Below are 21,873 nucleotides of genomic sequence, written 5' to 3' on the forward strand. Positions count from 1 at the left end.
AACATGGTGAGCCCTCAATATTATTATGACAGCAATACCATTCTCAGCCATCAGTGTTATATATTGCTTTTTAAAAGTATCTTTCAAGTCACATTGCTTGCTGTGTAGGATTTTAACTAGAGAACACCCCAATAAATAAACTGCCTATTGTTCTATAGTTATGCCAAGTTTTGTGTTGTTGGACCTTTATTAGGGTCTGGAATTTGTCACACAGTGTCTACTTGCTCCACTTTGAGCTCGCAAACACAACTTCACCCACTTGTTAAGGGCAAGTCAGCGAAAGCCAAAACAGAGTTTAACTTGGAATATTTCCAAAATGTTGCTAAATTGTACTCGCATGCGTCACTGCTGTTTAAGGCGGCTAGTGCAACCACAAAGATGATGTGATATCGTCTGCAAGAGGACAACCATCTAAAAAATACTACGTTGCTTTAATCAGAAAAATGACAAAAAACCCTGCACGAAATTCAAATATAATTTGAATAAAGTAACTACAAATTTGAAATGCATACTGAACTTACGCAACACGCAACAGGCAGATGAATGTGTGTGAAGCTGTTTTCCCTGTTACATTATTTTACTATTTAAGGAAGTCACATGTTTGAGCAATGCATCTAAATGAAGAATGTGCTTGTTCACATTTAAAATAACAAAGAAAATAGAGGAAACAACTGTCAGACTATTTAAAATCTGCTTTAAAAATGAATTGAGGTAACGTTAACGTTTAAAGACATTATGCCAGACGTTTCAGTTCTTTCGTGCATTTAAGTACAACAAATAGGTTTTGCTACTGAACATTAGGTGTAATTTACTTTACAGAGGCACTGTGCTAAAAACAACAACAATACTAATTGTGCATTTATTAATGTTAGCACAATAGAGGATGCCTTAAAGATTTAAAAAATATATTTTTCTTATACCAGCCATAGTACCATAAATAAAGTCTTGAAACTTTTAATACAAGAAGTTAATGGGAGAACCAATTTTTTTACTGTAAAAAAGCAAATCAACTCCACATAAAACGACCAACACTTGCTCACTCACCTATTCAGTGCAAAGGCATAATGAAACTTCACATGTGGATGCGACACAAGGTCAAAGGTGGGAAGCTTCTCCAAAGTCTCCACCAGCTTCACCACTGATTCATAGTCCTACACAAGAAATGCGGAACACATCGTGAGCCCCTTGACATTTAAGGACACTGAAGACATCATCTGTCTCACCACTCCAACTTTTGCGTACCGGCGATCACATTTTTTTTTATTGCTCCCACATTGACTCTTACCAAAGAGTGCTCAATAATTCAGGGGAATCTCAATGCGTGCTCTCACCATGAATGATTCATGAAGTTGTGCGAACACCACAAGGAGTGTCTTTGGAATGCGGAGACACCGAATTAAAAAATGAAAAATTAAACCAAAAGACTGTATTGAGACAAGTTTATCCAGGAGCTTTTATGTAGCTTGCTTGGAAAGATGCAACAGAATGTACCGCTTTCCATGTATAACGTTGTTAACTGTGGTTATATTTTGCTTGTTGGTGAAAATTACCTGGATGTCTCTGTAGGTCAGTAGTAGGTTAATGACGATGTCCACTGAGAGGCACTCTACATTGTCCAGTCGCTGCTGTATTCGTCCCAGCTCGGCAGCCAGCTCTGCTCCGGTGAAGAGCTCCCGAGCTTTACGAATCTCGCTCAGGATAGTTTCACGAAAATACTGGCTGTCAGGGGAGAGTGAAAAAGAAATGTGATGTGTATATATATATATATTTTTTTTCATCATAATTTTTATCTTACACTGCTTTTGTGATTGCACTGAATGGCCTGCACTTGACGTTTTTGTGGTGTACAGACATGAACTCATTACTTTTGCCACTATGCAAAGCAATATACTAAACGAGTTTATATCATGTCAGTGAAGTCTATCTAAATGTTTTGTAATGGTTTGACATTCAAGAAATTCAGATTCTTCACTAACACAACGTTTACAGTTTTGTTTTGTTTAATAATCTTTTTTACTGTCCCAAACCAGCTTCACAATTAATAATTTAATTAACTTTTACTTTGTTTGAGCAATGGTGCCTTTAACCAAGAGGACAAAAAGGACAATACTAAAATAAGTTTTATTTGTGGTTTGCATTTCCAATGCATGATAAAACTAGATGATATAAGAAGTTTATGCAAGATGGAATTTGTTTCTGTTGTAGTTAAGTCATAATAACAGTATACATACTTTTATAACAAAATCTTCAATGGGATGAACAAAATTAAATGAAAAATACTGTGGTATTGTGATAGGTGTCTTCTTATACTGTGCAACCATATTATATATGTATTACTCTACTGCACAAACGTCTAACCTGGAAATGCTATGATTACAGTAAATATTTGTATAAGACACACCCCTAAGCTATTAACTTTAAAGAAATGAAATAAAAACACAGGTGCTTCCATTTTGTCCAGTAAAATGTACCATGGTAAGGTATGTGCCTCTGTGATTAACACAGTGAGGTCATATTACCCATCAAGAACTTCCTGCTTGAGATAAAAGCTTTTTCCGTCTATTTGCTTCCTCTAACTGAAATTCCCATGCAGGTCTCACCTGAAAACTAAAGGTTAAGATGACCTTGCTAGTTTCAGTTTGGAACGACGACTAAGCTCACAAACCTGCAGGCTTGAATGCTTCACTTCACAAGCTTTCATCACAGTGACGCAGCAAAATCAACAAGAATGCTTTGGGCAGAAATGTACCAGCAAGTGAAACAGCATCTTTGCAGTACTTACTGAGAACTAGCCTGCGAGACTTTGAGAAGCTGGATGAAACGGTCCAGAAGGGGCATGCAAATTGGCCCCAGCAGCATCTCAAAACTGGGCTGCATCAGTTCGGTAAGGCCCTTCATGAGGCTGCCCTCACAACAGTACACTTTGTTGTGTGGTGTCACCATGTACGGGATGAAAGTATAGTTGGCTGAGGATGTCTGTCGGGACAGAACAAACAGTATTGTGAAATTGAATGTTTTATGAACTACTGTACCTCATGCGTTATCTGTAGATCATGATTAAAATGCTGTAAATGTGGAGTTTGTATTACAGAATTTATGTCACCGTGATACCAACATTCATTAGACATGAATACCAAAACAATCATTCATTCATTTTCTCAGCCGTTTATCCTTACAAGGCTCGTGGGTGGTGCTGGAGCCTATCCCAGGCAACAATGGGCACCAGGCAGGGGACACCCCAAATTGGTGGCCAGCCAATCGCAGGGCACAAGGAAACGAACAACCATTTTAGCTCAGACTTATACCTAGGGGCAAACTCCACACAGGAAAGTGCAGACCTGAGATTGAACCCTTGATCTTAGAACTGTGAGGCAACCACTCTTTCATCAGACCGCCATGGAACAGTACTGTTTCTGGCATACCTTCTACATCCTAGATATTTAAGGTAGAGCTTTTAAAAAACTGTTATGCAGAATATGTATGGGGTGTATCGCCATCAACAAAAACAAAAGGATTCAAAATTTTTGTCAGGAGCAGCTTGTTTGTCCCTCCTGGCTTGCCGTTAGGTTAGAGCAGCTGCGAGTGATTCATGATAACTTCCGGATGTGTGTATTTAAGCACCACGGAAGTGGTATTCATTGTCGGATTGTACTGCGTGATACTGTATACATCGCTGCAAAGGTGCTGTTCTCCATGCTCCGGTTTTGTTTCGTTTTGGGATGTACAAGTCCTTGTTATTTTGTAAGGCGTTTTGAGTCATTAAAGTTACTATCATGAGCACAGTTTGTCTCGTCCCCTCCTGCTTCCCCGCTACTGTGTCCAAATCCCTCCGATCGCGCCACGACGTCTCGGCGTGATCGTAACCATTTTAGCTAGAATGAGCCTAAAACCAGAAAAGTCCAAATTAAAAAGAAAACCAAAAGCAAAATAAAGTCTACCATTACATTGTGTTCTTTGAAAATTGCCTTACTAGAGGTTGACTGAGCTATTTCCCCACTGAACGTGACTTCTAAGAAATGAAGTGATGCTTGGGCTCAGATCTCCACAAACAATTAAGCATTTATAAGGTGCAGTCTAAACAGACAGTAGCAGAACAGGGTGGAGGACTTTGAGCCAGACATAGCAGAACTTCCTAAATTGCAGAACTTTCCTCCAAAAGCAATAAACACACACACACAGAAACAGTTCTTCCTGCTCACCTGATGAAAATCCTTTTTTCCATTTTGTTCTGCACGTAGTCGTCAGCAACAACGCATGTGCATATATATTTGTGTGCATGACCGTTTGTGTACTGCAGTTTAATACATAGACCACATGTGTCAAAGTGGCAGCCCGGGGGCCAAATCTGGCCCGCCACATCATTTTGTGTGGTCCGGGAAAGTAAATCATGAGTGCCGACTTTCTGTTTTAGGATCAAATTAAAATGAAGAGTATAGATGTATATTAAATTTCCTGATTTTCCCCCTTTTAAATCAATAATTGTAATTTTTTAATCCATTTTTTCTGTGTTTTTAGTTCAAAAATCATGTTGTAAAATCTAAAAATATATATAAAAAAGATAAAATAAACATTGTTTTAGAGCTATAAAAAACTGAATATTCAGGGCTTTTAATCCATTTATAAAAAAATATCTAAATACTATTATATCTAAAATGGTCCGGCCCACATGAAATCGAGTTAACGTTAACGCGGCCCGCGAACCAACCTGAGTCTGACACCCCTGACATAGACAGTAGGAAAGTCTCCCCAGAAAGAAGAAGTGTCTATTAGTTTTCTCTCTAGCCTGCAACTTCATGGCATGACCCAACTGAATAAACAAAGACAATTCAAGCACATGTGGTGTTTACAAATGGGGAAAAAAGAGATAAAGAAGCAGGACTATTTGTTCTTAGGGCACATGCAAGGTCTTTTAAAGAAGACGCCCATGGAATGTCAAATATTTGGTTAAAAGAAAGTACATGAGCATATAAGAGTGGGCTGGCGTGTTTTCCTGAGATTTTTAATATGCTATTGTCAGGAGAAATCAGGAAGTGAACGGTGGGAGTGGTTGAGAAGGAATGAAAGGCATGGATGCACCTCAGACTCACGGCAATGCAACAAAGACGTTGGCTTTCTATTCGCCTGACACAGGAAGTCGCCACGCTATATTTAGCGGTGTGTGAGATCTAAGCCATGTAGAGGATCTCATGCTTGTATGTCATTACATACAAAAACTAGGCAGAAATTTGCTTGGATGTAAACTGTTATATTATTTTTCATTTAATTTCCAAAGACAACTGGTGCTAGCATGAATTTGTCCCGTAAATCAAGTGTCCAACTCAGGTTTCTAATCACATCATAATTTCCATGGGAGGTGCATCATCACTAAAGAACCATTCACCGTAATTTACAAACTATAAGTAACCTTTTTTTAATAGTTTGGCTAGGCCTGTGATGAATAGTCAAGTGTAACTTATATTATACAGCCTGTTATGTTGTTTATATTATATATGTGTATATGTGTGTACATATATATATGTGTATGTGTGTACATATATATGTGTATATGTGTGTACATATATGTATATATATATGTATGTGTGTACATATATATATGTGTATGTGTGTACATATATATATATATGTGTGTATATGTGTGTATATATGTGTATATGTGTGTGTATATATATATGTATGTATATATGTGTGTATATATGTGTATATGTGTGTGTATATATATGTATGTATATATGTATGTATATACATATGTATATACATGCATATATATATGTGTATATGTGTGTATATGTGTATATATGTATGTATGAATATATGTATATATATGCATGTATATACATATATATGCATGTATATATACACATATATTCATACATACATATACACACACACACACACACATATATATATAAATATGTATATATATATATATATATATATATATATGTGTGTGTGTGTGTGTGTGTGTGTGTGTGTGTGTATATATATATATATATATATATATATACACACACACACACACACACACACACACACTTGTAATAGAATGAAGCAGTTTCTGTAAATGAAGTCAAAATGTTGATGCATAAGTCTGTTATGTGTGATTCAGTACTTACAGTGTTCTTCTGGCAAATAATTTCCTGGTGGATGACAAGAAAAAAAGGCATCATTAGATTTTCAAATTGAACAATTGAATTTGTGGTTTGTGAAAGTAACACCCATTAAGATGGTGTGCATGACTTTGAACGTGAAAGTACTTTGCTCACACTGGCAAAGGAGTGGATATTTAAGATAACAGCATAATAAACCTGGAATAATAAATACCCAATTTGAAGATGCATGCTTCTCAATTGTAACATGCAATGTAAATAATAATATATATATATATATATATATATATATATATATATATATATATATATATATATTCCAACTTTTTGTCTTCAAAAATGATTCTAAATCATAATTATCGACTTACATCTCTACATCATCACCAGTTAATGAGAATTGTATGAATAGAACAAAATGAGCATCATTCTGTGTTAATACATATCTCATCTCATCTTTTTGTTATCTAATCTTGGCATTTCTCATTTTGAAAATACACTCACACTTCCTTGAAAGTGCTTCCAAAACAATAAACGGTGAAGCGAAAGAGGGCAAACGACATTTGATAAAAAGGTTTGTGGTTTATTTTTAATTGGGGATTTGCGTTAATGAATTGGGGAAGTGCAGTTCTTATTGACAATGTTTTTCTCGAGGAGGTTTAAGTCATTGAGCCGAGTGTAAACAACACATTTACTTGGTATTTGTCCACTCAGTTGTCATGAGAGCAGTGATTTTCCACAAGCCTCTTTTATATTAAGCTCTGTATCCTGTACTGATTCTAACAGTGTTGCTATGAAAATTATGTTGGGGGGGGAATTAATATACTGATATGTTCAGTACTTTAAGATACGAGTAGACTGACTATTACAAAAGTAAAAAAAATCTTATATAAGAAAATGCAGGCTTTAAAAGTCATAAACCCTGAGATTCTTTTCAGTTTCAGCAGGGGAAATAGATTCCTAATTAGCAGCATTAGAAAAGGAAAGAATGCAATCTTGAGCAATTTTCAGATTGTAAAATGTAATGTGTTAAGATTCAGCTTGACCTGGAATAAGCCACTTATGGACTAAATTGTTTGGTTTGCCCTTATATAACGTTCGAGTCGTTAATGCATGCTTATTCATTTTCCTCATTAGAGTGGCTAAAAACTGCATATTATCTCAAATAAACCAGAATAAATGCTGAAATGCTTCAATCCAATGAAAAATGGTGTTTTTTCAACCAAATAAGAAAACATGGACAATAGTACAATATGTATTGTAGTTTGGCCTATAAGCTAAAAACAAGGGAGTCTGCGTTCACTTATTTTGGAAAATATCCAGAGAATGAATATTTAAATCCAATTTTTGAGGCATTTTGGGGTTATTGGAACAAAAAAAACATCAATCTGTAAATCCCATATTGACCTACCTTGACGCCCCTAAATATAGCCTATAATCACCAAGCTCGTGATTAAACGGCTGCACTTTTATTTGTTTCTGGCTATGATTGGACAGACCTGCAGAGATTGGAGAGACTCGGAATTGGTGTCACAGTACAAAATGATGTTGTTGGCCATGCTGAAGCTCTCCCTGACTCCCAGGTGGTAGAAGAGTGACGGTTGGCGAAAAGCATCCGACATCTCCACAACGGCAATGTCTGAAAGGGACACACAAGTATTGTATTGTCAGGCGTCAGGACAAACACTTAGTCACCAGGCATTAATTGCTTTATAGACTTTAGTCTCACATGCATCTTAATAAAATGATGTATCGATGCAATTTTATACGGTACTTGTGTGGCAGTTTAGAAAACGTTGCCTGTACACTTCATAAAAGTCAATAGGAAGACAGGATTGATATTTTAACCACAGAGCAAATATTTTTGTTAACATTATGTCGGATGTGAAAAACATCTTGGGAAGTATTCTATTTGACCTTTAAGCTTCCAGTGTATATCAAATGTAGTAAGCATCTAAATTCACAGAGGGAATACATCATCTAAAACTGACTTTGTTTCAAAATGGGGAGTAGTCAGGATTCATAATGCAGCACAGAAATAACATGAAGCCAAATATGTGATTGTTAAATATTGAGTCGGGAGTCCAGAAGTCAAGCAAGGGTAAATGAGACTCTTCATAACACAGCGGATTTTCAATACAAATCCTTCAACAATTAAACATTGGCAATGAACACAAGCCAGGACTACACACACTCCAATTGAATTGCCAAGTGCTGGATCAATAGGTCAGTGGAGTGAAATATTATGAGTGTCAGCCAAGGTAGCAGGAAATAAAGCTGGTGGTGAAATGGTGGTGAGAGCTCAGCCTTGAAAGTGAGGCACCATAACAGATAATGTGGAAGATTATCACCGTAGCCAACAATCACTGAACAGCACCAGCTCCTAAGCAATTCTTTCTTGCACAAGATTATGCCGGTACTGTATACACCAGTCAGAAAGGGTCTTAAAAACATTCTGAGTTGCTGTTACAGGCTGGAGATACTGATAACTGAAACAAGTTGGAGCATGACAAAGGTGAGCATAGATAGAAGACTGTATGTCTGTACTCAAATATAGAATATATGGACACATTATGCAGCAGGATTTCTCTGCAGAGGTACAAAACAGTTAAAAGTAATCTGCTTTTTCTTGAAACTGGATCTTTTAATAGTAAAATATAGCAAAGAGATGTTCAGGCAGGGTATTTCTAAGGGTGTTTTACTTTCACAGAAAGAATGGATTTTTTTTCTCAATCACTAACCAGAAAACATACATGAATCAACCGTTGATGCAATAACGACGACCGATACTGACTGATAGAATCATTTGTGCTTAAAGTCCTGCTATTTTCTCTCTCAAATGTATCATTTTTAATTGTTCGGTCCTCACTTGCAACAATGTACGCACAAAGCTCTTCTCCACTTTGTTTTGTTTTAACGAAATAGGCAACAACGACAACAAAAAACAATTTAGGTGTCTTATTTTTCCACATCGGACTCCAAACAAGCACTGAATGCTACCTGCACTGTAAACAGTTATCGCTGTTTATCAAATATTTAACGGACTTTGATGGCTAATTAATTAGTTAAATCGAAGACCTGCGCAGGATTAAATCGATCTTTCCATGTACAGATTCTCCTCTTTTGTTCAACATGTTCACAATAAGTCAATACATTGTTTTAGCAGGGTAAAAAAAGACTATAGCTTTAGGTTTGTTTGTCTGTAAACTACCAACCAGTCTAGGGTGTAACCTACCTTCTTATCAAAGTCAGTTATCAAGAGATAATCAAAATGAATTCTGAGCGATTTGGGAGAGAGATATTTAGTCTTCTTTTAAAAGAATTCTCAGTACCAGAACCTTCAACCAGGAAGCAGAGATTTGCAGTATGGGATTTATCCTCACTAAGCCCCTGTTCTCACCCAAACGACTACTGTATTTGGCTTTCCATTTACACTGTTTTTCTCATAAGTGTGACATTTCAGGCCATATAAGGATTTTGATGTCTGCTTTGTTTCACAGCATCATTTTAAATTGCATTGAAAATGTGTTTGGATGTGCAGTCAAGCCTCCAGCTTATTTCAATGCTTGTAAACAGATATTTCTAAAGCTTGTTCAGCAGCACATCATTGGAAATCCATTGGACATCTTGGCAACGTGAAAAACATTTGAATGCATGCCACTGCATCAGCCGACATGGCAATATGAAGAGAGAATTGTTTAGGGAAGGCAACAGGGTAACTTGAGTCGTTGTGTCGCCCATTAAAAGCAGACTCGAAACATCAGCTCACATGTTCACCTCACTTGTCCTCACTGCTACTTGAATAAGTAATGGAAACTCCAAATTAAGTTTAAACACTTGTATCTCAAGGGATCACAGTTTTTCCATGTGGAAAATGGTTCATTTACTCTTGCGATTCTTTTACCTCACAAAGTTAACAATGTTGTCATGCAACAACAAAAAAACCAACTTTTTCTTGGCATTCATGTTCGTTTTCATTGCATCATTCTCACAATTTTATTCATATGATGTTTGCGGTCATGCACACTGCTCCTTTTAATGAATCATGAAGTGTTGTAACCACTTCAACTACAAAATCGCCAATGAAGTTTACAGTGGTCACCCAGGTGGGCTAACTGTGAACACACATAGGTGGTTAGGACTTCGCTTGAATAAAACTCGTTATACTCAAGTGCACTTGACCAGTGCAGAGAATGTTGTAACCATGGGGACTACGTGAAAACTGCTGTAAAAGATTGAACAATCAGTCAGGTGCTGGCGAATTTTTCGTCTGAAAGCCAATGCTGAAAGAGATGAATGTTGATGTGAGAGCAGCGGGAAGATTGCACTGGAGTTAGTCCCACCCTGAATACACAGAGGGCTTACTGTCTCTGTGTTCCACTGGAAAGTGTTTCCCACACTCAAATAAAGGAGTTTTCTTTGCAGGAAAAAAAAGGAACCTCGGAAACAGTAACGTTTGCGTTGTCTGCCAAATTTCCAGGAGTAGCAATAATAGGTGTGGTGCTCTCAACCACGATCACCTTTTGTGTTGATATTATAGCAACACGTTAGAACACAAAACATAATGTACAATTACACTTTGTTCAGTATACGGTCATAACAATGTGTTATCTTTCTTTTTAGAAATTCGAGAAGTCCTTCTCGAGTATTCGACAAGGTAAACAATGAAATATCGATAACATAAATTCCTTGCTATAACCATCATAGACACTATACAGGGCAATGGTGGCATCAAGACATCAATAATCGAATAACGACATACATCCAGTCAAAACTAGTTGCGACATCCCTAACATGCGACTGTTAACGGGGTGTAAATTAAACACTCAAATTGTTAAAGCAATGCTTTCCCCCCCTATCTGAACATTTTAACATGTCACACTGAAAATGATTGTTGGCTGTAAACCTTAGACCCTTTTAAAATCTATTTTGTCCTAAAAAGATGTGCATAAGTATTCACTTCAGTGCATGACTTTCTCAAAGAACAGAGCTCATTGTGAGTTGCGGATAGAAAATGTGTAACATGAGAAGCTAATATGAAACTTGATCTTTTTGTTTTATCATAAGTTTAGACAGTTTACTAGGGTTCTCAATAGATAGGCTAATAGTACGGTACAGTGTGTTTTGCATGGACTGCCGGTCAGGAAGCAGCAGGTATGAAGAGACAGTGCTAAACTCAGGCTCAGGGAATTTCCCTGACTCATATATGACTCCGTACCACTTTGCAAGTAGAGGAAGGTTGTTGTTAATCTAGACAAACACGTGCTGCTGACATCCAACGTACACTTGGCACACATGAGAAGAAAGAACATGACTCAATTCCTATTCACATTCAAATACATGCAAAGCCAGATAGGCACGCTAAGTCAGGAAACAATTTCGGGGGGGAAAAACGAATAGAAACAAAGCATGCACTAGTTATTTAGGCAATTATATGCTGTCCCAACAATGGAAGATAAATGCTTCCTTTCTTATGGAAAATACAATTTAAGCATATGATGCATGTCATACCAATTTAGTAGTTTTTTTCAGTCCTTTTTTAGTCCTTTTTTGCCCCTATCGTCCATTTAAATTTGCACACACTGATGTATTTTTCTTTAACAACTCGCACTGGTTCCAAGGAAGGGAGGGAGTGGAGGGTTGGGGTAGGTTTTCTGAGAACAGAATGCCAATTCATCTCCAGCTGACCGGCATACCAGGAGGAACAAGCTAACTCCCAACTAGGATCTGTCTACGTTTATGACTTTAAAGCAAGGGTTCATTTGTGTTGGATCCGGTCAGAACAGGATCTGTTACTTTTAGCCTTACTGTGTTATTTGGTCTGATCTTGCACCTTTTTGAAACGCTCTGTTGGAATCGACTTGTAGATTTGGCTACAGGTGTGGAGTATTACATTCAAGTCAAGGCAAGTTAATTTGAAAAGCACAATTGCACACAAGGAAATACAAAGTGTTTTACAGCAGATGCAAATCAGCAAGGCACAAGTAAGAAATAGACCATAAATAGAATAGATAAATAGATAAATCAGTAAGATAGGTAAATATAAAAAGCATTCTCATTAGATGCCCGAGCCACCTCACAAAATGTATTCCTTTTAAATCGGAAACGGAAATTATTTTTCTTGAAGAGAAGAGGCTAAAAAGTCTTGAGTGCATTTCTGCCACAAAGGCAGTTTCCCACTGAGCAACATGAGGGTTAATTCGTTACGACCTTGCGCTCTCTCACCTGACATGCCACTGAGCATGCAGAGTCAACAAGAGGGGATAAACAACCTAAGAGGTGGGCCAGCTGATGGGATTGCAGCACGGAGACTCCCAGGTCATCCACTGACAGATTGGTGCTGCAGAGTCTTAAGGTTTGTATGTTGTTGAATCATAACAACAAAAGACGGAAGGGAGATTGGAAGAATGAATATGAATTGCAAGGAGTAATTTCACCTTGAGCAACAGGGTACACGGTCGATTGGTCGCCGGTCTTTTGGTCGCCCGGAAGGTTATTGATAATTACCATTTAAATCGTTGCTCAAATTCCCTAAATACAAACTGCGAATTACTATTTAGTCATACTTAATGCCCTAGTAATTATTAGGCTAAAGAAAAGCTCCAAATTTCCCGGACTTTTATTGTTTTTTTGTTGGAGAACTTGTTAAGACCCTGACTGACGTACCTTCCTAAAGGGACAACGCATGTACATAGAAACTCTTATACACTCACACGTGGGCTCAGTGAAACTGCTCATGGCCATTGTTGGCTTTTATTGATGCGTGGACCGTGTTGTTTTACCTTGTTTTGTCGCCGGACTTTTGGTCGCCGGACTTTTGGTCGCCGGACGTTTGGTCGCCGGTTGTTTGGGTCCAGGCGACCAAACGTCCGGTCACGGACTCCAGCACCTTCCATGACCATTGTGAGGATAAGCAGTTCAGAAAATGAATGGATGAATGTTTTCTACAGCACTTGTTTTAAATATTACTCATACGTACCTACACTAGAGACTATAACTCTTCAGTGAAACACATTTTTCCCTACAGTTCAGAGCGTGAGCCAAGATGAACCAGTCCTATTGTTAAATTGAGTTATTCTTGTTTTCTATGATGGGCATACTCCATTAACTACAAGTACAATACGTACTACAGTGATTGTCATCATAAAAGTAGCTGTTACTTAAAATAAGACATGCTCTACTTGTCCATCAAGCCCAAAATATCAGATTGTCTTTGTTAAGCAAGAAAGAGGATACAAATTTAACTAAACTACCGCACATTTGCTTACTGTAAACCAGTGTTTAAATGCATTATCAGTTCAAAAACAGATAAAAACATAACGCGGCAGCCTCAGGTTTTTCATTTTTGAAAGCTCTGCAACTTTCACTTTCTTGTGAATATACACTCAAGGATGATGCCCCCTTCCTGCTTTCATCTTCTAGCCTAAATTATTCTTGTCGTCAACACCGCGTGACAAGATATTTAAAGGCCAACACCTTCTTGTTCAATTTGACAAAGACAAACTGTCTCTTACTATTCACAGGCAGGTGCAGGTTGTCTGGCAAGGAACCCGCTGTATCATTTGTGTGCCCAGCCTTCATTACTCACTGGGACGCGCTTGTGCAGGAAGAGGTAACATAGTGTGTACGGGCAGATACTGTGTGTTTCTGGGAAAAAATGCCTCAGCCCTCCCACGTGAACCATGAAATATTTCCACTGAAGTTCAGAACAAGATAAACAAAAGGAAAAAAGGGGAACCTATAGTGACTGAATTGCCAGGAAAGTAATGTTTACCAGTCTAAGTTGTGCAGTCAGTGTTATTATTATGAAATATGACTTACCTGTGATATATTACTTTGACTTTTACTTTAAGCACAGTCATGTATTGATTTTATTACACTGGGACAAATGTTTCTTGCCTTATTTTAATATGACCGAAGCTACACTGAGGTTTGAAACGCTTGACCTTTTTGAGGTTCACTAAACAAAGCTACATCAAAAGTTTAAATATATGCAGATCCAAAACAATATGCACTTTTTTGATGAACACGTGCACTCAAACGAGAGTAAACTACAGCTTTGTGAATTGTGCAATCTCAAATAGTGGCATGACAATCTAATTTATAAGCCCCAAGTAACCTGTCCTGCAGGCATCCACTTCCCCAGGTATATGACCTTTGACACAAGAGCATTCCAGCATATGTAGTCATGTTACAATTAAAATCCCTGGTACCAAATAGGGCGCGTCAGCCTCACAGTGAGGTACCCGGGTTCAAATCCAGGTCGGTCCACCTGTGTGGAGTTTGCATGTTCTCCCCTGGGCCTGCGTGGGTTTTTTCCGGGTACTCCGGTTTCCTCCCACATTCCAAAGACATGCATGGTAGGCTGACTGGACACTCTAAATTGCCCCTAGATATGAGTGTGGGCGTGAATGGTTGTTTGTCTCCTTGTGCCCTACGATTGGCTGGCCACTCATTCAGGGTGTCCCCCAAATGGTGCCCATAGTAGTGTCAGATAAAGTTTGGGGGCCTTATGTTTGACACTTGTGCATGAATAATTCCATTATGACAGGACAATGCATTGAACTCTGAAGTCAAAAAACACTCTTTACCTGCATTATAGAAGCGATCCAGCACTGTGGTCTCCCCAAAGTCCAGCTTTCCGAAGTGGACCGTCTCCAGTTTGCTGCCCACCGCCTCGCACGCGTCTTTGAGGCATTGCAGGGCCATGCACTCGGCGTTGTTCTGCTGGTTCGGCTCATTGTTGAAAACATAGGCGACACTTACTGGCCTGCTTTTGCACGACTTGCCCGTGGACAACAGACCGCCGCCATCCGGCGCACAGCTCCCGGAAGTGTGGCCGTGCACCCCGCTTGCCACCACCGAGGAATCCTGCCAGAAAGTCCCGGCTGCAGGAACCGCAGCACCCGGGGAGGCTGCCGTGGTTCTTCCCCGGGTGGTGCCGGTACTCTCCCCGGCGACATCACCTGCCCTGACGGGACAAACCCCGAAGCAAGGAACATGCAAGGAAATGCCCTCTTGCTCTTGGCTCATCTCGAATGTCTCGTTTTTTCTTCTTCTTCTTTTTTTTTCTTCAAAAGGCGGATGGTGAAAACCAGCGAGGCCGTAAAAGCTCCATGGAGACCTTGCGGTTTCCCACGGCGGTTTACGCCCGGCGCCTCACACCTGCTCGGGCACGATGTGCAAGTCTCGCGTGGGTTCAACACACGACCGGAGGCTGCAAGGCGAAATCATGCTGCAAAAGTTGCACTCTGCGCGTCACGGCGACGTCCAAAAACATTGCACGCGAAGTGGGAAAACAACAATCTTCGTGCATTCCTTTCGACTTTTTTTTTTAGGACAGATCCGGGCAAGTTGGGCAAAGCTTGCAGAATGGCGACGCGACACGACGTTAAAAGTCGTGCATTCACTCCTGAAGGAAGTCCGTCACGTACAGTAGTCCAACCCTGCCCAGTTTTCTACAGTTTATCTTCTGTTCCGTCTACTTGCAGCTCGGTGGGCGGAGTCAACGCCTGGAATCCTCGTGTAAGTGGGCGGAGTTATGTGGACCACGTGTGAGGCTCTGAAAGGGATCGGTTGCCATGGCAACGCTTGTCAAAATATAGTCTGGTCAAGCTGGATGTCGAGAAGTGATACTAACAGTATGTTTACATGTTGTACTGAGATTTTTATTTTATTTTTTAGATTTGATCACTTTTATTTATATTTTTTTAAATATTTATATTGACCACATCTGTACAGAACGTGGCAATCATTTTTAATATGTTTACAAAGCCTATAATTGTTGGAAGTATCAACTTTAAATGATTTTTTGTAATGTCCCAAAGTGAACTATTTGACTATTATATGAGTAGCAAGGTGTGGAGATTTTTTTCCTCAGGAGCCATTTTCGAACCATAAAATAAAGTAAAAGTAATATTTGGATAAAATATATACATTTAAAAAAGAAACCTTTAATAGTTTTTTATACCAAAATAGACACTTGTCCCACTAGAGATAAAATATTGTTCTTCGGTCTATTTAAGGTGTATGTATTGCAATTTCAACTCATGTTTTATTTAGGTATGATTAATTTCGCCAATTATTATCTCAGACTTATTAGTTAAATATACACTGTAAAACTTACCTAATGAATGGTTGTTTGTCTCCTTGGGCCCTGCGATTGGCTGGCCACCAGTTCAGGTGGTCCCCTGCCTTTGGCCTGAAGTCAGATGGGATAGGCTCCAGCACCCCCGCGACCCTAGTGAGGGTAAAGCGGTTCAGAAAATTAGATACAATAATATATAATTCTACATATATACATCTATATATTACTACATATACTGTAGTATAGTAATTATGTGTTTGTTTCTTATTCTTGATGCAGGTGGACCTCTAGCGGTAAAACTATAACATTACAGGAAGCTGTGATTATTTCATAACGGCAATAAATTCCACAGATGCAGCATTGTTTCTTTCTAAACAACATGATTAAAATTAGGAGTAAAAAAGATAAGTGGGTCTTTTATTACTGAGTGACAAAAAAGTTTTTGGATGCACGTGCCCAGTGTATTATTGTAAATGACACAATATTATTCTTTAAAGGGGTTTTAAAATGAACTTCGGATGTTTCATTTCCATTGTTTCATGCATAAGGTCAAAAGGTGTGTGAACTGGTTGAAAATTGCTTGTCATCGAAATGGTGTGTGATCAATATGGCCACTAGGTGTCACTCAAAAACAGCACATAGATTATTATATTTTTTTGCAATTTTTAAAATAAAATGCTGCACTCAAGACAGAGTGTGAAAATGCGCTCATACTGAACTTGCACCCCATCACTATGATACTATCGATCACATTATCGTTTCATTTACACTCAAATGCCACAATATATTTCAGGTGAAAGCATATTCTTTATGATTGAGGTCAAGATACAAAAAATAAATAAATAAAACCCATTTTCAAATAGGGGCGGCCTGGCGGATGAGTGGTTACCGCGTCGGACTCACAGTAGGAGTCCAGGGATCAAATCCAGGTCTGTCCACCTGTGTGGACTTTGCATGTTCTCGTGGGTTTTTTCCGGGTACTCCGGTTTCCTCCCACATTACAAAAACATGCATGGTAGGCTGATTGGACACTCTAAATTGCCCCTAGGTATGAGTGTGAATGGTTGTGTCCTGCAATTGGCTGGCCACCAATTCCTCTGGCTCGAAGTCAGCTGGGATAGGCTCTAGCACCCCCCGCGACCCTAGTGAGGATAATGCGGTTCAGAAAATGAGAAAGAAGGAGAGGGAAAAAAAAGACCTCCAATGAGCTTAGTTAATGGAACATAAACAATAGCTTGTTAGGGGACTGTTCAGTAATCATACTTAAAAAAAGAAATAAAACACAACTATTATTATTATGAATGTATATTTTTTAAATTATTGCTTTTAATAATATTGGTTAACCTTTTCACCATTTCACTCACACAAATACTATGGAGCTAAATTATAGTTGATTTTTATTTGTGATGTAAAATCCTACAATATCTGAGTCATTAACATATGACCCTCTTTACCTAGTAAAATATCATATATTGTTGAAATGCAGTATTCATAAATTAAGTAGTAGAGTTGAATTTATATGTTTTTTTGCAGTGAATGTCCTGTGGGTCTAGAGAAGGCTACCCAACAATTTCATTTGTCACGGTTTGAATTTTTGGAATTTTAATGAATGAACATTCAAAGGTTTCATTTGTGATTCTCTGACAGCTAAATGCTCTCATTTATTTAAAAAGCTACTCCCGAACAGTGTTAATCTGCCTTTGGTGAAGAAAAGCTCACTGAGGTTAATGACAACAGTACACTCTTAATGTGAGTAAAAAGCAAAACTAATGATGTTTTAAATTGTTCAGAGAATGCTCATTCATGTCATATCCATCAAAGTAGTCCACAGACCCTTTAAACCGTTGGTTGGTTCAAATCCATTTTCTACCATAATTGTTAAGTGTATACTATACTATGGCTTCATTTGTGATTGCGTGGGTGTGTGAGGGGCTGCTGGGGGAGAGTCTGATCCACTCTTCATACTCTGGGGGACCGGTAAAGGCGTCACAGTGTGACTGGGGTACTGCCCTAGGTACTGGGGCGCGTATGATACCCCCTCAGCGAGGTCCCCTACGGAGTGGGTGCGCCGGCTCAGCTAGCTCAAGGACAGCCGGGTTTTTTTTCCCTCTATTATATTCTATTCTGTATTATATTCTGTACACTGCAGGACTAACATGCACTTAGACATATTTTAGGTTATGCCTTTTTGTGCTGGTAATCACAATAACAGTGAATATTAGGATGTTAACTTTGACAAAATCCATCAAATATTCACAGGTTATTTATCTTAGTGTGTTAACGGTGCACATCAATTTCATGCTGCCCCGCCATACCCTAATTTTCCTAATTTTAACCCTTATCTTTCTGTCCTGTTTGTTAGTTAGTGGTGGGAAATGAGGGTACACGGTCGATTGGTCGCCGGTCTTTTGGTCGCCGATCTTTTGGTCGCCGGTCTTTTGGTCGCCGGTCTTTTGGTCGACCGGAAGGTTATTGATAATTACCATTTAAATCGTTGCTCAAATTCCCTAAATACAAACTTCGAATTACTATTTAGTCATACTTAATGCCCTATTAATTATTAGGCTAAAGAAAAGCTCCAAATTTCCCGGACTTGTATTGTTTTTTGTTGGAGAACTTGTTAAGACCCTGACTGACGTAGCTTCTTAAAGGGACAACGCATGTACATACAAACTCTTATACACTCATACGTCGGCTCAGTGAAACTGCTCATGGCCATTGTTGGCTTTTATTGATGCGTAGACCATGTTGTTTTACCTTGTTTTGTCGCCGGTCTTTTGGTCGTCGGTCTTTTGGTCGCCAGTCTTTTGGTCGCCCGTTGTCACGGTCCGGGTGACCAAAAGACCGCGACCAATAGACCGGCGATCAAAAGACGGCGACCAATCGACCGCACACGGAAATGAGTGATGATTTTGTAACCCTACTTCTAATCAGGTAGCATATTGTTTTGGTATTCCTTTTTTCGTGTTCACAACTTTCGCACGGGCCAATAAAATTTTCCCAGCATTATAAGGCAGTTATTTAATTATGTGGCCTTCACCATGTTTTTCTTCCATTCTATCATACCCTTCCTTCTGTATTGATATCACAATGAAAGCCCCCACTTGTAGAGTTCATCCTTTCAAAGTCAACCAAGTGGAAGTCTTACGGGTTAGCTTTAAAATCATTTGACTGCTTTATATTTAGTCATAATCCTGTTTAAACTAGATATGATTTAAAGAAAAGCAAACCAAATTCATAGGTATTACTGTCTTACAATAATTTCCATTGTCCCTTATTATTTTGAAGTGATTTTCCACATCTTCCTGCAAAGATGAAATGCTAACCATGTATTTAATACAGAATTGGGTCTATCTGTGAATTTCGTTGTGGTTAAGTATCCACAGTCAGTCTGTACTGCAACCTGCAAATAAAGCCACCAACCATGAAATGGTCGCTCAGCTCTGAAATGGAGTGAATCACTCACATGGCCAAAGAAGTTAAGTTAGTTGGGCATTGCAGGTAAGCGATAGACACTTTGAGGCACAGAATTATTGCATCCCTCCATAGATATCTGCCAACATCCACACAAACATTGTCGGGGAAACAAAATTACAGAAATCTGCTAAGTTTGACAAATGGCAGACGTTGCTTTGCCACTAGCTATTAGCCCGCAATGATTAATAAGTGAGAAAATAATTGCACTTCATTGAGATTGATGACGCCCCATTTAACCTCCCCACTCATCGCAATCTGCGCCACCGAGCATCGAGATGAGCTTCGGACACGCTGCTGCTGCCGCTTCGCCGGCCTCAAACACAAACACACACACACACACACACTTTTTTTAATGATCCTACAGGGCATTTTTTCAAAACGCCTTGCAGCAATCTGATCATAAGTTCATTGTTAGTAAGTGAAAAACAATGATCTGAGCTCTAGGAGGCCTCTGGGAATCTCTCCCTCCACCAATATAGAAGCATTTAAGTCACTCACTGAGGGGAATCAATGACAGTGTAGCCACCATTAACTCCAAAGCTAACGAGTTTTTCAGTTTCGGACCCTTATTGGGCTTGTGTGCAGAGAAGGCCCGTGTAAGATTGCGGTCAAAATGCGTAGAAAAGCCGCAGTGATGAGTGGCGTCGCGCCTCTCAATCTGCAAAGAGACGCTGCCAAGGTTATTAAAGAAGGATGTTGCGGCGCAAGATGGCCGCTGTTGTGACCAGAGGCAGTGTGCAGAGATAAATGGTTGACCCAGCCTAGTGTCAGGTTAGGATTGATGCCACTATCAGCCCCACTGCTTTCCCAATGATTTTCTCAAATCTCTGATAGAGTGTGTTATCTAGTTACTGGCATGAGGGCAACGGCCTGCAGGCACAAGAGAAGGTCAATCTATGAGGACAATCTTTGTTGGACTAAATGAGAAAAAAGACCTCACAAAAAAGAATAAAAAGCAGCTGCTAGGTCTCTGGGATAAGATAAGCCAAATTACTTCTCTTTAGTGGGATAGGCCTCGGGGACAAACACTAAAATAAAATAAAAAAAGTGAGACCGTTGTTGTTGCTCTCTAACTTCGCCATTGTAGATTTCACCTGGATGCTTCCTTGAACTAATGTCGATGCAGCGGTAGAATCCCCGTAAGCGATTGGCCGGCTCATCTGCATTCAGCTAATGAATGGACTTAACAGGAAAAAAAATTCCAGAATAGATCATACAGTGTAAACACCCTCCATCAACATCTTTTAAGAAAGAGTTTGATAAATAGGTTGTAATTTAGCGGTCGAGGTCCCGATCAATAATTGTGTGCCGATAATGATGGAGAGGCATGCAAGCGAGGGGAAATGATTCCACTCATTGTCTGAGAAAAATGAAGGCGAGGAGATCACCTCGGGGGTGCAGGAAGATGTCCACAGGTGTTTGTATGACGACTGAGTCGATGAGAGACAAGACTGATAATGTAGTATTCACACGCGCCCACAAACAGAACAGTGGGAGGGCTTTTAATAAGAAACACACACTGTCTGTGTTTCCACTTGAGTTGAACTATGTTGTCGCTTCTGACATTTTATACGAATGACGCTAAATGATGTAACTTTGGTTTATGGAAGAACACATCTTGATAAAGTTATCCGTGTGCGGTCGATTGGTTGCCGGTCTTTTGGTCGCCGGTCATTTGGTCGCGGTCTTTTGGTCGCCCCGACCGCAACAACGGGCTACCAAAAGACCGGCGACCAAACGTCCGGCGACCAAAAGTCCGGCGACCAAAAGACCGGCGACAAAACAAGGTAAAACAACACGGTCTACGCATCAATAAAAGCCAACAATGGACATGAGCAGTTTCACTGAGCCGACGTGTGAGTGTATAAGAGTTTGTATGTACATGCGTTGTCCCTTTAAGAAGCTACGTCAGTCAGGGTCTTAACAAGTTCTCCAACAAAAAAGAATAAAAGTCCAGGAAATTTGGAGCTTTTCTTTAGCCTAATAATTAATAGGGCATTAAGTATGACTAAATAGTAATTCGCAGTTTGAATTTAGGGAATTTGAGCAACGATTTAAATGGTAATTATCACTTACATTCCGGGCGACCAAAAGACCGGCGACCAATCGACCGTGTACCAAGTTATCAGTCTGTCAGCACTGTTTACTTTGTTGACCCACAACTAGTGATGAAATGTCACTCTGATCACAGGGGAATTATTAGGG

General features: G+C 39.3%; 1 protein-coding gene across 1 annotated transcript in view; it reads right to left on the reverse strand.

Annotated features, from left to right (window-relative positions):
- Positions 1-16,320, reverse strand: part of map3k5 (mitogen-activated protein kinase kinase kinase 5) — a 43,985-nt gene extending 27,665 nt beyond the window's left edge. Inside the window, exons 1-7 of the mRNA XM_077587205.1 lie at positions 16,231-16,320; positions 14,696-15,666; positions 7,604-7,743; positions 6,114-6,137; positions 2,783-2,976; positions 1,551-1,719; positions 1,045-1,151 (exon numbers count right to left, since the gene is read on the reverse strand). Of these exons, the coding sequence (XP_077443331.1) occupies positions 1,045-1,151; positions 1,551-1,719; positions 2,783-2,976; positions 6,114-6,137; positions 7,604-7,743; positions 14,696-15,137 (1,076 nt within the window). The 5' untranslated portion in view covers positions 15,138-15,666; positions 16,231-16,320. The remainder of the gene's footprint in view (positions 1-1,044; positions 1,152-1,550; positions 1,720-2,782; positions 2,977-6,113; positions 6,138-7,603; positions 7,744-14,695; positions 15,667-16,230) is intronic.
- Positions 16,321-21,873: the final 5,553 nt, after the last annotated feature.

This window comes from Stigmatopora argus, chromosome 19 (genome assembly GCF_051989625.1).
Source record: "Stigmatopora argus isolate UIUO_Sarg chromosome 19, RoL_Sarg_1.0, whole genome shotgun sequence".
In the NCBI taxonomy this organism is placed as follows: Eukaryota; Metazoa; Chordata; class Actinopteri; order Syngnathiformes; family Syngnathidae; genus Stigmatopora; species Stigmatopora argus.